The sequence below is a fragment of the Glycine max genome, chromosome 8, assembly GCF_000004515.6.
Source record: "Glycine max cultivar Williams 82 chromosome 8, Glycine_max_v4.0, whole genome shotgun sequence".
Classification (NCBI taxonomy): Eukaryota; Viridiplantae; Streptophyta; class Magnoliopsida; order Fabales; family Fabaceae; genus Glycine; species Glycine max.
Genome location: NC_038244.2, coordinates 42,581,597 through 42,600,078, shown reverse-complemented (window position 1 = coordinate 42,600,078; position 18,482 = coordinate 42,581,597). Strand labels below are relative to the sequence as shown.

General features: G+C 31.4%; 1 protein-coding gene and 1 long non-coding RNA gene across 2 annotated transcripts; both read right to left on the bottom strand.

Annotated features, from left to right (window-relative positions):
- Nucleotides 1–1,116: 1,116 nt before the first annotated feature.
- On the bottom strand, nucleotides 1,117–5,509 carry LOC100792812 (tryptophan synthase beta chain 1). Its single transcript, XM_003518953.5, has 5 exons — nucleotides 4,912–5,509; nucleotides 3,655–4,011; nucleotides 2,300–2,742; nucleotides 2,095–2,189; nucleotides 1,117–1,465 (listed from the first exon to the last, which is right to left on the bottom strand). Exons 1-5 carry the CDS (start codon nucleotides 5,278–5,280, stop codon nucleotides 1,290–1,292), a joined length of 1,440 nt encoding a protein of 479 aa, XP_003519001.1. The 5' UTR covers nucleotides 5,281–5,509; the 3' UTR covers nucleotides 1,117–1,289.
- Nucleotides 5,510–9,889: 4,380 nt separating this feature from the next.
- LOC100793338 (uncharacterized) lies at nucleotides 9,890–14,166 on the bottom strand. Its single transcript, XR_413158.4, has 2 exons — nucleotides 13,972–14,166; nucleotides 9,890–10,187 (listed from the first exon to the last, which is right to left on the bottom strand). It is a non-coding gene; the product is annotated as an uncharacterized lncRNA (long non-coding RNA).
- Between the last annotated feature and the right edge of the window lie 4,316 nt (nucleotides 14,167–18,482).

The window sequence follows — 18,482 nt, the reverse complement described above, 5'->3', positions numbered from 1 at the left end:
AAGGTTCCCCTTAGTAAAAGCCGAAACTAAACTTGGTCAGAGTGAGTCACCGTATACATAACTCTTCAATGGGTGATGCTAGGCAATTGCTTTTCGCATCCAATGTTTTCTCTTATACACCCAACATTTTTCTTATTCCAAAATTACCCCTGACATTGGTAATCCATATGGACCCATCCATATGGGCGACAATTCGTATACGAATTTTATGAATTAATTTAAAATTAATGGTTCATGCATGATTCAAACCTATGACTTTGAGGTTATTAACATAAACGTTCTAACCAACTGAATTAATAGATCAATTATATTATAAAATAATTAATGTCATTATATATAACACTAAATTTTTTAATGTATATTTAATGCATATGTAAACTTACATAATAAATTTTGTGACAATTAATTTTGGTGCATTAAATATATTAGAATAAAATTAATTGTCACAACTTATTTCTGTAAATTTATATGTCCATTATTTATACATTGGAAATTTTAGTATTATATATAGTGACATTAATTATTTTATAACATAATTTATCTATTAGTTCAATTGGTTAGAGTGTCATGTTACTAACCTGAAAGCCACAAGTTTTCGCAAGTATAGATTACACATCCATAAGTTTGTCTGGAGTAATTTTCAAAAAATTTAAAAGTACTGGTGCACAAGCAATATGCTGATGCGCAAAGTAATTGCTGTAACGCTATTCTCACTGTAATTTTTGCTCTTGCCACCTAACTTGGAAACATGTTTCAAAAAAATACACTAACAAAAATATAAAACAACTAATTTTATAAGAAACTACACAAAATAACTTGATGGTAATGAAATTTTAAATGCTTTTCAACTTCTAATTATTTTAAAAAGTTGAAAACACGGGCATAGAAAACATTTTATAAATGATCATTTTACAAAAAAATGATTCTTTTTATGAAAAAAAAATTGTGACAAACGGGCCTTTAGTTTATTTCCATCGTCAACTTTCAAGGTCAAACCAGTCATTAGACATGCAAACTTGTTCACCTCTATAGCTCTCAACAAACACACCGAACTTGTTTACATCTACAAGCTTCTTGCAGATAAGATTTTACAGCATTTAGCCACAAATTTTATTATAACATAAAACTAAGTTGATTGAGGATTGAATAGCAACAGTTCTCTGATACAAATATACATGATTATTTAACTTGGTCTAATGATAAATTGTATTAATTATGTCTCATAAGTATGAAAATAAAGCTCAGTCAGCAGCCAATCCACAGCTCCACACAAGTTCATGACAACCCTTTCAAAGCTTCAAGCACTTGATAGCAGTTTGAACATCCTTATCACCCCGGCCACTGAAGTTAACCACAACCTTGGCTCCATTAGGAAGGGTTGGACACACTTTCTCTAGATATGCCAACGCATGAGATGTTTCCAGAGCTGGAATTATGCCTTCAAGTCGCGAAACTCTCTTAAAAGCTACACATACAAAAAATCCAAAAATAAGATACACAAATAATATCTGATACAAGAGAAGCATTTACATCTAACCACAAAAGAAGAGTAAAATATAACCATTTCCTTAAATGCTATATGATGGAAAATGGCAAGATGTTGTGGATACAATGGAATTATGTGTTAGCACTTTTTTACTACCCCCTTCATAATATTCCCACCAGTACCTATGCTTTATATGATAACAGAATTCATATCAGGAAGCACACACGCGTCTAGGAGTTAAGAGATAGCAAGCAGTGAGATTACATTAAAGTGGCAGTTGTAAGTTTGCAACATTGATTGGTACCAACTGATACCAACATAGAGCAACTCATTCTAGATATATGAAACTCCTAGAAATTAGGGTTATTTTTGCTTGCTGAAAATAGGTTTACAGTTTAGTCCCGGTAAAAGTTTTCAACAAGTGATTGAGATGAGAGTTATCATAGTGTACACCAATGCAAAGGAGAGAAAGAGAGAGAAACAAATCACAACTGAAATTCAAAACCTATGCAATTTCCATTTTCCACTTTATACTAAAACTACTTTTTATGTAACTGTGTATGTCTATTTGTGTGTTAAATAAAGCAACAAGCTCAAGGTAGTCCTACCTTCCAATGCTTCTTCATCTGTGATGCTATGATATTCAGCACGCCCTAAATCTTTCAAAAAGCTATGTTCCGGACCCACACCAGGGTAGTCCAAGCTGCACACAATTTGGTTGTTGTTGTTGAAAACATAATTACACAATCAGAACAAGCAGAATTGTAATGACCAAAACAAATGATATAACAAATTATCAGTCAGAAGAATTACCCTGCACTAATTGAGTGAGGCTCAACTATTTGTCCATCATCATCCTGCAGCAGGTAGCTCATAGCTCCATGTAAAACCCCAACTTCTCCCTTCGTTAACGTTGCCGCGTGCTTGCCACTGTCCAGGCCAAATCCAGCAGCCTCCACGCCAATTAGCCTAACATCTTTGTCATCAACAAATTCATTGAAAAGTCCCATGGCGTTTGAACCTCCACCAACACATGCAATCAGAATATCTGGTTTCCCTCCCCACTTTTCCAAAGCTTGCTTTCTGGTCTCCTTGCCAATCACAGCATGAAACTCTCTTACCATCATTGGATATGGATGCGGCCCAGCAACAGAACCCAAAATATAATGAGTTGTCTCCACATTAGTTACCCAGTCCCTTATAGCCTCTGATGTCGCATCCTTCAGTGTAGCAGTCCCAGAATGGACGGGTCTCACCTATATTACAAGATTATCCTATAGACCAACGTGTAGACCACTTTTTTCAAATGAAGACAGATATTTAAATTCAATGCATAACAAGATTTGGACACACATGGGGTCGCATCACAACACTTTGTCCAATGTAGAGAAAGAGCATACAATTCCTAGATTAACAATGTAATAAATAAATCCAAGTGTTTTTTTTTCATATAAATCAATCAACACTTAATCTTTGGATGCTACAATTAGTCACATACAGCTAATTGTATTAACACAATGTTGAATTTATCTTTTTTCATTTGCTTATGACATTCTCATGTCAGTGTCACTATCTTGTCCCAAATCTTACAGATCTCTATTTTTATCATGTCTTTCAGCATGATGCATCCATACATATACAGTACAAAAAAATATCTCCAGAACATGACACACATCAAGTGTAAGCCACTGGATCAAAAAGTGTTTCAAAAAAGTTTTAAATATAGGTATTAGGTGTGTAGAAAAAAAAAACTTTGGAACTTTCATAACAAACCATGTAGTTTCAGAATATTCATAAACTATTCTGTGAATAAAGCTGATGATTGAAATATAGAACAAAGCAGCGTATTCAATTTATTTTATCCATTAGTCAAGCACCAAAAAAATTATGTGTGTGAAAGACGTGTAGTGTATGTCTAACAAAAGAGGAACAATGAATAGTTTATTCATGGAAGGATCCTATCTCCTATATGTAAATTAAAAGGGAAAAGAAACAAACAAACAGATTAAAAGACATTTATACGCAAAACACACTATGCAAACCCACAAGATAACATTTGCATTAATTATAATGTTTAATTTATAGAGATAATCTCGGGAGGCTCAGTAGATGCCATTAAAAGGATTAACAAATAATGACATCTATCACCACAATAACAAATGATATACCTCAGCACCAAGAAGACGCATTCTGAAAACATTGAGAGCCTGCCTTTCCATATCCTGTGCGCCCATATAAATAATGCATTCTAAACCAAATCGAGCACATACAGTAGCAGTGGCAACTCCATGCTGACCCGCTCCAGTTTCAGCAATAATGCGTTTTTTGCCCAACCTCTTAGCAAGCAAAGCTTGAGCAACAGCATTGTTAATTTTGTGAGCCCCGGTGTGATTGAGATCTTCCCTCTTCAGATAAATGTGAGGCCCTTCACCATTAGGCCTCTTGTAATGCTCCGTCAACCTTTCAGCAAAATAAAGAGGACTCTCCCGTCCAACATAATCTTTTAGAATCCCAGCTAGTTCTTTCTGCAATTGAAAACATCCATCTCAGAAAATTTCCATTGTTTTTCCTTCCAGGAAACTACATTTCATGGCTTCTGAATGTAGTTAACATACAATGAATGAGTGATGTGCAGGTATGTATGAGAGACAGAAAGTTATTCTTAATATAATTGAGTGAAGATTGACATGGAGTTCCAAATTGTTTACTTCTGTTCGAAACTCGAAAAGTAAAGACTAAGAAATGCTCCAAAGAATCAAATGGTACACATTCAAACAGTCACAAAAATGTATTCACAACCATCAGAAATTGAAGAAACAATATTTAGTAGTACTTCAAAATAACAAGGCTAATCGTATGTAATCCTTAGCTTCTCCTGCGGCAGAAACTAACGATTTTAAATTGCAATTGTGGTTTTGTTGTGAACCTTGTTATTGCGGAAAAGACAAATGTGGTTGGGTAGCCACAATTGCGGTCGCAATACAGTCACAAAGACCCCCAAACACTGGCTTCTGTACCCATTTTTTAAAACCTTGCACAGGTAAGTTTCTGGCGATGCCGTATTTCCATGGCCAGAGGCTTCAATTCAACAAACAAAACCATATTCCCAAGCATGCTAAACTTTCAAAAAATAAAAACAGCTACAGTCACCATCACTGCTACATTTCAACAATCAAGTTGTGTGCCACACCACCAAATATTATGCAGAATAAAAACCAAAACTTTCACCAAAAAATTAAATACAATGAAAACCAAAAACTCATAGCCTAAAACCCCACATTGCAAAGGATACCCATATCCACCTAAACCCAATGAAACCACTCCACACAACCCAAAATCCAATCCAACAAACAAACAAACCCCATTACCCCAACCAAATCACACAATACAAAAGCATCAAAGGTTTTAGTTTTCAGTGACAAAACCTGAAACTCTTCATCAGCAGAGAGGGAATAAAAAGCAGCCTCAAGCTCAGTGAGAGCATGCATCAGAGTCTCAGGGACATACTTCCCTCCAAACTTGCCAAACCTCCCAAACGAATCGGGTCTCTGAAGCAGAACCGACCCATTATCCATTTTGCTATGTTCCTCCAATGGCACAACAGAGTAAGGGTCTTTGGTGAGAGAGCAAGACACAGAAGAAGAAGAAGAAGAAGCAGAAGAAGAAGAAGGGGTTCTCAAAGATGCAAACTTTGACATGTTTGAGAGCAAATGGGAAAATGGGTGGTGTGGTTCTCTAGGAATGGGAAGCACCCTTGAGGAGTTGATACCTGTAAATGGGATTGAAGCAGCCATGTGTTGAGAGGTCTTTACTTTTTCTTTTTTCCTTTTTATTTTTGATTTCAATTGGATTTGATTTGAAGCTGAAATGAATGGGATTTTGTGATGTTGGTGTGGTTGGGGTTTAATTTATATGATGGAATATTGTAGAAATACAGGGGAATTCTGGTTTGCTTTCTTTTGTGTTTTTTGTCTGTATGTGGTGTGTATGCAGACACACAGAAGTATATTATTTTTTGAATGGTATTCAGAGTATATGATGACTACTACACTCTTAATGGATTTGGTTGGATATTGGATTGTTTTCTTCCGTTTTACCCAATTTTCCATGGATATGGTAGATTCAAAGTTTTCTATAAAATGTTGACATTTATTTTCTTCATTTTTCAAGGTTTTGGTTTTGTAAAGTGGTTTTGGTTCATGTTTTCTTTGGATCCACAATAAATAAATAATATTCCGTTTATGTCTTAATATGTTTTTGTTTTTTTTTATGTAACCACTTACAATCTTACATCATATAAACAATTATATAAACAGTTCATATAAAAACTGATGTTTTGTAAACTATTCATTTCCTTCGAAATATGATAAATATTTATATTTATATTTTTTTATTCAGTATTTTCTCTTCTTTTTTTTGTTGTATGCTTCAATTGTAAAGTTACCAACTTGGGCTTCCTTTGGATCCAAATTCATTGAGCAAGAAGAACAATGGGAGTGATGGACGGGCTCTCTGTCATTTCCATGATTCTACACATTTTTTTAAGAATGTTTGAGAAACTTTCTAACATGATATGTGATATGTGAGCCTATATTCCTTCTCTATTGTGCTTAAATATGTTGTTGTTGTTGTTTCAATTAAAGGCATTCATCATCAATATGAATGATTGTATGTGTTGTGTAGGTAATTCCAATGCATATAGAAGAAGGGTACATTATTTAAGAAAGATTAGTTGGAAGAAGTTTCCTCTAATTTTGTTGTAGAAGGTTGTAATGGTGTCTTTCATATTGCTTTACTTATGCATTCCATTTTATTTTTATCATTTTGATAGCACATCCAATACATTCAATTTATTTTGCTTCAGCCATAAATCGTTCTTTTTTAATGTTTCTTCTTTTAATGCTTTCACTATCTATAATATTTCTTTTTTCAGTATCACGTACATCTAATTCCTTCACGAATATGCATATCAGTTGAAAGGTGTAAAACATATAGGATGCACAATTTCACACCTTCTATCAGACATGGATTATAATTTATCAAACGTATTTGTGCTATTTCCTTCTCTATCTCACTCTAACAATCTTCATCTTCTATTTACTGTCAGTTACTTCCAATTCTTATCTATGTTTTGGTTGAAAGCACTAGACATTTATTTGTTTGTGTAACATGTGCGACAATTAATTTTTAAATTATTATTTACTTTGGTTACTCATATATCCATACTAAGTTCATCGGAAAAGTAGCCTAGGATAAGGAGCTAAGTCCCAAACAGTAAAGTTTGTCAGAAGGTTTCTTTTAAAAAAAATATATTAGGAGTTAAAACTATGTGTTTAACATTTGCATAAGATTTACATGAAAATAAATGAGTTGAAACCGTCAATTTTTGCCTAAAACTTGTTGGTGGATGGTAAAACAAGTAATCTTTACATTTTTTCTTTTGACAATATATAATCATCTCTCTTTAGCAATAACACACATAACCATCTCTATTAAATCAAATTTAAAACTGTGTATTTTTTATTTTAAAATTCATTTTCATTTGTTATTTGTCAATTTTAAAACCCATTTTGATTTTAAAATTATTCATTTTTTAATGTGTTAATGTAACATTATGCTAACATAATTATTCATTTTAAAACTTCTCATACATCATATTTGCAAGTAACTAATTCTTTTTAATCTCTAACTTCATTTTAATTTTTTAAATCTACCAAATAATAATAAACAAATTTTTAAAACTTGCCATTTTTTAATTTTAAAGCTCATTTTATAGATATATTTGCGAATTTTAAAACTACCCATTTTTGTTTTTTTTACATAACTCTTTTTTGTTAAGATTCACTAATCATAGCTGCTCATTTAAAAAAGATAATTTTAGATATTTGTTAGTTTTAAAACTGGTCATGATTTTATACATGCCTACTTGAAAACTTCTCATATTAGTGTTTGATTAGTAACATTTATTAGGGATTGTTTTAATTTCTTTTTTTTTGTTGGTTTACTTAGTTTGTATTTTTTTAAAAAGGTTATTTGTAGTTTTTTTTAATACTTTGGTTTCCTTTTGTAGATCAAAGAAAAAGAAAACAAAGATCATGCATGTGTTATGTTAGTTAGAACAAAGACCCACTGTATTGTAGATGTGAAAACAATTGATGCAAAACTTTTGTAATTAAGGAAAGGAAAAAGAAGATAGAGGATAAATAGGATAAAAAAAATTGGTTACTAATTTGGATTACTTATCTTATTTGAAAAAATTGTAGTACACTTGCATATAATAATATTCACTTATTCAAGTTCACACCTGTTGTCACATGTAGACATGGCAATGGGGCGGGGCAGGTGGGTACAGGTATTGTCTCCTCAATCCCTTATTTCGACTCTCCAACATATCCCCATACCTACAACGGGTTAAAGTTTATTATCTCATCCCCGTATCCATCGAGTACCTGTTGGATATCGGGTATCCTCGACCCCGTTCCATACCCGATTCAAATTAGAAAAATAATTTTTTTAAAAAAATATTAAAAGTTTAATTTTAGAAAAAATAAATTGATTGTTAAACATTTATTTTTAACTACTTATATATCAATAAATTTATCATAGCGCATGTGTCTACAAAAATCGTTAAGAAAATAATATTAAATTATGTAAAAATTCTAAAATAAAATTAACTAGTAATAAAATTTTTATGTCTTTTGATTAAATTATGCAAAAATTTTAAAGATTTTAAGTGGCGGGGCGGGTTTGGGTTCGGGATCGGAACAGATCTAGTAATCCCATACTCGACTTTTAGTTATCGGGAAAAACCCGAACCCGAACCTGAACTCATACCCGGTCAACTCGGGTATTACCCGTCAAAGTCAAGACGGATTCGAACGGGTACCCACAGATTTTCTTGCCATGTCTAATCACATGTGACGTTGTAGTTAAATTTAAATTGCTATATAAATATATGTTATTTTATTACATTTGAATTTGAATTGTTATACTATCTTGCTAATTTTGAATAATACATTCAAGCATATAAGAAAAAACATGTTTCTAAATTAGAAACAATAATCCTGATCAAATGACTGATTTTTATTTTAGGTCTTTTATAAATGACTAATTTTTATTTTGAATCCATAATAAATTTTTGATATTGGATCTCTCATAAATTAAAATTTTTATTTTGAGTATCCATGTTATTTAAGTAATAACGTAATACTATTTTAAGAATATATATATATATTGGAAAATTTTGTTTTTTAAGATAAACTCAAAATAAAAATTTTAATATATCAGGAATATAATATAATAGAAAATTTTATTTGACATCCAAAACAAAAAATAATTATTTATCACATACCTAAAATATATTTAAGGCTATATCAAAATTAAAATCTCACATTCAAATGTGTATTTCTCGTAAAAAAATGAAGAAGACTTTGTGTGAACATGTAATTATATCAAACTCTCACATTCGTAGTTTGAGACCTATGAAGATAGGTTAGATATTTGAAAAAAAAATTCACCTATAATAATCCTACATTATAAAGTGGATAGCAGATTTGGATTATCAAAATTTAATTCTTGAGGTTAATTGTAAGACAGTTACAAGTGCTTAATTGTCAACTTTTTTTTTTTCAGAATTTCATCATATAATTTCACGTTGTAATTTTCTTCTTAATATTTATCCAAACTCTTAACTATAACATAAGTTTAGTAAGAACTAACCAGACAAGTCAACCAAGTGACCCACCACTTTCTAGCTAGGGCTTTTAAGTTTTATTCCAGCAGTCATGTCTTTAAGATTATACCAATTCTATCTTTGCTTCTATCGTGAATAAAATGCAACAAGTTTGTCATTCTAAAAAAAAAATCCTACATTCCTACCTAATTGTTTCAGAGCTGTCTCTAATTAATAATAAAACGTGTTTTAACTTTTAATAAAAGCAAACAGACATAGGATAGTAGGTAATTCCCTTCCTCACCCCTTTTCCTGAGTGTGTACGTGTCTCCTTCAACGCCACATACTATGGAGTATTGCATATATTTTGAAGGAGAGAGAGGTTTGTGGTGTTGAATTCGACATTTAAAAGACAAACGTTGCAGATTTAATTGTTATTAATGAGGTATGGCAATGGTATTGAATGTTATGGTTATGGTCAATGCGGTGCACTGAATGCAAAGTGTCGTTTTCAACTTTTATAGGGTTACCCAGTTTGCTTACGTTTTTCCTTCGATTTATCAATATTCCTTTCGAACTATTATAATTATCATTTTACATCGAGTAGACAAATAAATAAATAAATAAATAAATAAAATAATAATAATTTTATAAAATTAATCTTATTATCAGTAATATTAAAAAATATAAATAAAAAACAATTAATATTATATTAAAAATTAAAATAATTATTTTAAGATAAATATTTTTTAGGATAAATAGTCACTTTTGTCCATCAATGTGTAATTCGCTGACAAATGCGTCTATAAAAGATTAAAATACAAAATTTAGTCCATGAAAGCGTAAAAAGTATGACAAATATGTTCTGCCGTTAACTTTCGTGCGTTACCAATAATAAAATAGCCTACGTGGCACGGAGGGACAAATTTGTTACTGAAATGATTGTCAACGTGGATTGTCACCATAAGGAATTTTTATCATAATATTTTTTTGACTTTTCGTCTTCCCACTCGACTGACAAATACGTCTCTGAAAGATAAAAATGCAAAACTTAGTCCCCGAAAGTATAAAAAGTATAATAAATATATCTGAACCTTAATAATGAATTGTATAGGAGAGAAGTTATGGAAAAAGGAATTAAAAAAGAGTAAAATACAACTTAAGATTTGAACACTTCTACTTTGATTATCTATCTATTTATCCATCTATTCTTGAAATTTTTTGTTTTTTTTAATTAATTATTAATCTATATTATGTACTCTCTCACATTATATCAAACGAAATGTAAGGTCGCTGCCGCTCCTAAATCAGCAAGAGATACAATTCTACGTCCCAAAGGCAAATAATAAACCTTTGTATTAGTTTAAGCATTATTGTATTTTTTATTTAAATTTATTTGGATTCTTTATTTGTTATAAAGTCATCTCAGCTCAAACAAAGTCATCTAAGACTTCATACAATTAATATAGAAACCTATATCCAAATGTCACATCCTATCTGAGCATAATGTCTCAACGTCCTTCAGCACAAGGTTACTTAAAGCAATTCACCTTGTCATCTGCTTCCCCGAATACAAAGTTCAAGATCATCACATAATTCAAATACAAACAACACATAGGGAGTGAATTATCACATTCCTAACTAATGGAGAGAAACAAGATAACATGTAGGTATAAATATCATATAAACAAAATAAAACTTACTTAAACATAGCTCACACCACTTCACCATTTTGTCGCCCAACATCACATCACAACACAACACATCTCATTCATTTTCACAACATTCATGTCCTCAAGGATCAAAACACAATGTCACCAAGTCAATCAATATCGATCAATACACAAGTGTTATGCAACATATACACTAAGACTCAATACTATATGCAATGTGGTACCATGTCAATGAAAAAGCTCGTCGGACGCCTAAGAGTACATGATAAGACAAACCACACACTAGTAAGTCAGGTCACTCTCACTAGGTAAAATCATAGGGAGACCAGTCAGGGTCACGCTATTTTGCGAGAATGCTCCAATCATGTGGGATTGACATAGACTTAAAGGAGCACTCAAACCGGGTGTATTTACCCCCAAGGCCTACACTCCGAAGAGCCGTCAGGGTCTCTCCCTCCCGATTCAAGTCCAACCCAGAAAACATTTTAGCACACAGACTCTATCTATGAACTGTACAAAATACATGACTTCTCAATTGTTCTCCAAATAGTTTTATCTCATTGTTCTTGTGATTAAACTCATCGGGTCCCCATAGTGGTTCCCATCACAATACTCGTCGCGCATTAACTCGTCGCCCTTAAAGAATCTTAGCATTAACTCGTCACCCTTAAAGGGTCTTATTATTAACTCGTCGCCCTTGAAGGGTCTTATGGTCGAGTGATTGTACAATTCATAGCTCACAACTCAATGCACACAATATCTCAATGCACTAATATATTACAAGTCAATACATACTCAATTTATCACACATATTCGGTCTCAATCACAATGGTATAATGGTATCAATCACAATGGTATAATCCCAAAATAGCATATTATCACACCTCATGAATCATACACACTTTACCTATGAACTATGCAATACACATAACTACTCAATGGTTTTAAAAATCATTTTAACTCGTCGGGTTCCCACAGTGGATCCCATCATAATACTCGTCGCCCTTAAAGGGTCTTACAATTGTGTGATGACACAGTTCAACTCAATACACATGTCTTTTTACTTTTAATCACAAATTCAATTTATCACATACTCACGATTTGAATCACAATTTCATAATCTCAATATAACAATTCATACAAAGGGTTTATCACAACATGGGGAGTAAAACCCCTCAAATAATTTCACATAATTATATCAAAATCATGGATCAAAACACAAAAACATAAAAAACACTCAAGTTTATCAATTAATTCTCATCAGAACATCAATTGGTGCATAAAACACAACAATATTGTATTTATAATCGTAAAGGAAAAATTGTAATTCAATAAATATCCCAAAATAAACCCCAATTTAGTCCTCTAAGGATTCCTACACATATTCATTCTAACCTCAATTGCGATAAACTCATCCCTTATCTCTAAGCAGGCTCACGTGTGCATTGTGACAACAATAACAACATCTCTAGCAGTTTCCTGAGATTCCTCCAGTTTTTCCTCCGACTGCTCTGATAGGGTTCCCAAACGTCAGAGAGAATGAGAAGGGATTAAAGCCTCCATTTTGTATTGTCTTCGTGCGATTCAGTTTTCTCTCTCCACGAATATTATTTCGATGAGAAGGGATTAAAGCCTCCATTTTTCCGATGACGGTCATTAATATTTTTTGGCCAACATCAGCTGATACTATATTTTGGAAGATGTTGGCTAGAGTTTTTTGTTGACACTAGTTAAAATTATTTTTTTGTTGGCATCAGCTAATTTTTGTTGGCCAACATCAACCATGACTGTTTCTTTTGGCTGGCCTCGGCTAGGGATATCTTTTGTTGACATCAACTAGGATTTTTTCAATTGACGTCAATTGGGGGAATATTTTGGCCGACATTAGCTAATTTTTGTTATCTATGTCTGTTGATGTTAGCCAAAAAAAAGGTCTTGTTTGATGTACATCAAAATAACTCTGAGTGATGTTGGAACCCACTTGACGTTGACCAAAAAATAATCTCGACAAGCATCACAAAAAAACTCTAATTGATGTTGACAAAAAATAATCTCGACTGATGTTGTCCAAAAAAACAACATCTTCCAAAAATAACCCGACCAATGTTGGTAAAAAAAAACTCTTATTGACGTTAACCAAAAAGTAGTCTCAATTGATGACGGTTTAAAACATCATCAGTTGACATTGTCCAAAATAACTCTAGACGAGATCGATAAAAAATAACTCACAGTGAAGTTGGTCAAAAAAATATAACCATCATCATCCCAAAAATATTATTGGATTTAAAAATCCACACAAATATTCAATCCATATCTAATTAATTGGATTGAATTTAAAATCAAAAAATTGGATTTGAATATGAAATCACATCCTTTAAAGTGGATTCAATATGGATTGGTTTTATATATTTAAATTTTTTTGCACAACCCTAGTAGGGAGAAACTATAGTTGGACGGAAGATGTTATGCTGCTGAGGTGAAGCTTTGTCATGGTGTCGCCCGAACATAGAATTTCTGGCCAAGAGCACGATGGCAACAAGGAGTTTCACAAAAAGAACATGAACAACAATGGAGGGAGAATGATTTCATGTGGGGGAGCACTATATAACGAGATAAGGACAATATTAATTCAATATTGTTAATTGTGGTCCACCATAAACCATATGAATGACTTCTCCATCATATAGTACTCAACCTAATCATATATTATATCCGAGAATCATGAAGAATGCTACCATGCCTAAGCCGCATAGGTCTTCCATCCATCATGCATAAGTGAATTCAAATCCTTATCTTTTGTATCAAGTCTTTTGAACACTATTTGATCCTAAGGATAGACTCCCAACTGGATTAACAATGAGTTTTTTTGCTTAATAGGGAAGACATGAGCTTTTGTTCAGGAGTAAGCTATTATTTTATTGTACAAGAACTGACTAATTTTATGTAAAATCATTTTATCTATTATATGGCCAACGGGTCTCTCTTATTAGATTGCAAAAGAACAGGATCCAAATGTAAAATTAATCCTACCTATAAAGCATGAGAAAAAAGTCTATATATAGCAAAAATACAAATGAAAATTCTTATTTATAAAAGGGTCTCAAATTAAATAAGTGACATATCTTCCCTTCTTCGTGTACCTGATCTTCTCGATGCAGCTCGGCTTTGCCATGCTCAGCGTCGTGATCAACTTCGCAAGGTCCGACATAGTCCACATGGTCAGTGTAGGTGCAGGAGTGTGAGGCACAAAGCTTAGTGGGAGGGACAACTATGATAGATAAAAGCTTTTTGAAAATGTGGTTGCCAACTGTCGTGTTTTAATTAATTGGGTCGTTGGATTTGTCCATTCATATGTGTGGCCCTCTTTAGCATTTCTCTTACTATAATAAAAAAGTTCATCTTATGATGTTGTCGAGGTAAAGATGAAGATAAAATATTATAATAAAAACTTAAGATGTAATTAGTTTGTTTGTAAAATTAGGATATTGTTGAATTTTCTGTATACTTTAGTTCTACATATAGAGGTTAACATAAATAAATTTAAGTGGTCTTTTGTGTAACACCTAATGAATATTATCATTTGTATTTTTATATTACTAAATTTTGAAAACTTAAAATATAATAATATCATAGTTAATTTTGTGAAAATTAAAACTTAAACATGCATCACAAGAATAAAACATATACAAAGCGTTTGATGCTTATGAGTCTTATAAAACATTATCAAGGTACATTAAATTAAAAAAAGAAATTCCTATACATCTAAAGATACAAACTATACTAATTTTCTTCTATGCAAACAACTCCATGTTCTAAGCTTCTCCCATGAGCATTTTCATCTTTTTAACCTGAAAAAACGTGAAACTTAAAGGAATTAGACAAAAATGTCTCACTCAGTGTTCTAAAAATTTTAGGTTGATTATCTATTATAGAAATCATTTTCTTAACTCTCAAGGTTTTTTTTTTCTTTTCTTAAGCACTTCATGTCACAACTATCATATCATGGCATTATCATTTCTAGTTATCTCCTTGGATCATACCTTAACCTTCACTTAGTACTTAGAATTAATGGCTTCTGATCGTCTCAAAGGTCACTAGTGTCCTTTGTCATCTAAACATTATTCTCTTATTTTTTTTACTATTCAAGTATGAAGATAAGTCTGTTTTAGTTCCCAAAGTCTTAGGGTTTTCCGTAGAGTATACTATATATCTGAATCGTACATAATTAATTTCTAAAAAACATATATTTTACCAAGAGAAATCACATAATAAACTTTTTTGAAGGTCAATTAGGTATAAACAAGAATAAATTCACCAAAAAAAAAGAATAATGTGAAACCCTAACCACAAGAACAAATGGATTTTTTTAAAACAAATCAAAACTAAGAGAATGACAAAAAGTTGTTGAAATTTCATAGGTGAAAAAATTATATATATTTATGTTTATCTAATTGACCTTTGTGTTAAACAAGATAAATTTTTTTGAGACAATAGTTGGAAAGAAGTTGTAAAGCTCCTTCGGGAAAGAGATAGGGCTTTAATTAGATTAAAACACCTGTCAGTTGAAAATTTAGGGGTGAAATCCAACTGTTACATCTATTCAATATCTTTTTACTGAGTCTTCTTGATTGCACAAATATTATACATTACCAGTTGAAAGAGAGACACTTTTTATTTATCAAGAAAGAAAATAAAAAGCAGTTGAGAAAGTAGTGAAAACAATTGCATTTTGAAGGTTTATGAAGAAAATAAAAATAATTATATATGATACAAGATAATTTAAAAATAAGAAGTGTGTATACCAAATGGGACAATTATTTTTATTAATAGAAAAATAAAATAGTTATATATATATATATATATATATATATATTAAAGGGTAATTTAAGAATAAGAAATATGTACCGAAAGGAGGTAATTATCTTTATTAACAGATTTATTACTTTTTTTAATGTCTATGGTTAATTTAATTATTTAAATGTAAATTACTAAATATATATAAGCCTCACAATGAGTGAAAAATTGTTGCCGAAAAAATTCATTTTACACGCATATGCTCACTGTGCAAGCAAACCATTGGTGACTAACATCCATTCCATTCCTACATGGTAGAACCCATGAATTGATGATTTTTTTTGTTAATGAAATTGTGTGCTCTCTTGCAAAACATTAATCTTAAATAAATAAAAAAGTCTTTGGAAAAAATGAAAACGGAAGTTCGTTATGCATAATAAGTCTCAAATTAAATATAATTACAGAATTAACTGTTACCCAATCAACAAAATAACTTTCGAATTATTTAAATATAATTAAAGAATTAACTTGTTGTCTCCAAATAAATCACAAACTTCTTTTATTATAATAAAACGGGTTTTCTACGTTATTCCATATTTATTATGATGATGTTGAGGTCAAAATAAATATATTGTTTTATAACCTATACTTATGTTATTAGTTTGTTTTTAAAATTAAGATGTTGAATTTTCTGGATACTTTAGTTTTCATATGCATATAAAAAAAGTTTTACATATAGAGGTCAACCGTTAACACAATGTAACGACTCATTATCTTATACGAAATTATGAATTAACTCAAATGGAAGACTTTATTTAATTTAATTATAAAAATACTTATAAATTTTTTGCATTATACAAGGTCAAAAGCTAAAATGCACCATATTTAGGAAAGACATCATATGATATATAAACAACTAAATAAGTTATGTCTCATGACACTTATCATAACATGAACCAAAAAACTTAAAATCTCCTCTAACATGCACACATAAATAAAAACCACTCTATAAATATAAATTATCAAATCTCTAAACTGGTCAACACTATACATAAGACTAAAGAAGAAATAAAAATGAATAACATGTCTTCACATTCAAATTCATATATCCAAGGAGTCTTTGAACAACACGTGACCACCTGTTCCACACGTTGGACATGATGAGATCATCACAAGCACAAATCATACAAGCAATAACATAGCTTACTAAAAACAAACATACTAAAACAATATATAACTCAACAAGCAAAGCATATATAATGATTGACCATTATATATATTGAGTGTAATATTCAGATATCATACATATTACATAAATTTTAAATCATCAATTCTTTTAACCATCACATTAAAAAATAGATGCATCTTACAGTTTAGGCAATACTAATTTATTTATTTAAGTCACTTTTAATTGTACAATCCCACGCCTCTACAATTTTTATATATCTCTATTTCTTCTGATGTGTATTGAATTCATTTCATTCCACTAGAAGCTTGCCAATAACCATTCCTTTTACGTGATTTACCTCCTGCAAGCACTTCTTTCCCCTCGTCAGTGCTCGTGTTTTATTTGTATAAAATAGTATGCTTTAAGGGAAAACATATCCTTTCCATAGTAACAATAGACCTTAAGTCCGGGTATATATATATATATATATATATATTATGACCCAAAGGACTAAAGGTAGTTCTAAAACAATTTAATTTCTCAAATAAACTAAGCAATTCGTTTTTAACAGCAGTTTCAAAAAGTTTGTGCTAAAAACTGATTTCAAGAACGAGAAAGAGAAATTTAAAGGATTGTCTGAAATGAGAACCTAGTGTTGTGATTTCTACAGAAAAAACTAACTACCCCAATATTTATTTTTACTAAATCCTAAAGTATATGTCAATTACTAATCATACCTCTTGAATCAATCAACAGATTTCCTGTCATGTTCTCCTTCAATCCACTTTCTCCTTATTACAACCTAGTTGATCATGTAGGGCCAGAATTACGGGAAAAAAGTAAGCACAAAGAGGTAATTACAAAGATAATTTAATCTAATTAGAAGTTTGTAATATGTAGTTGATCATTGATCATATTAAACTCAGAAACTCATTTGCTACACAAGTCCATCAATTATAAGCAATGGACACATTATATAATTGAATACAAATATGAAGTGATTGTTCTAAAGAAATACAAAATAGTGAAGCAAACTAAGGGAAACAATAGAATTCAATTAAAATCAAACATTGGGAAATAAAATTTCTGTTCGTATCAACACCCTAGAATGATAAACTGGCTATCCCTGGAAATAGGGGTTCAAAGAATCAAAATGGAATAAATGATAACTGAAAAGGAGCAGAAACATTACAAGTGAAATCCCCTATAATGATCTTACATCTCATGGTCACTTTTAATTACTTACTCTCAATGGTCTATATTGGAAACACAGAGTAAAAGATCCCTTCACTATAACTTGCCCTTTTCGATTTATAATAAACAACAAGTTTGAGTCGTGAAAGTCAGAATGATCATGCTATAGAAGCTGGCTAATTTGAAAATCATAAACTGTCTTGAGTCTTTGTAGTTCAGCACGACTGTCTTTAGCAAAATTTGCAGCATGACTGTGCTGTTTCTTGAGGGGTTTAGCTTTCACTTGCTACATCAAGACAACCTATGCTCAAAATCTGCACGATCCTGCTCTTCCACATGATATTTTTTGCTTACAGAAAACATCAACATTTTAGCTTCTTTTCATTCTAAGTCTCTTTAGCAACTGTTTGGTACAAACTTACATAAAAACATGAGTCCTGCCGGTTCGGTTATCTCTTGAAAACGAAAAATTTGTGTCTAGCTCGTCATCTTTAA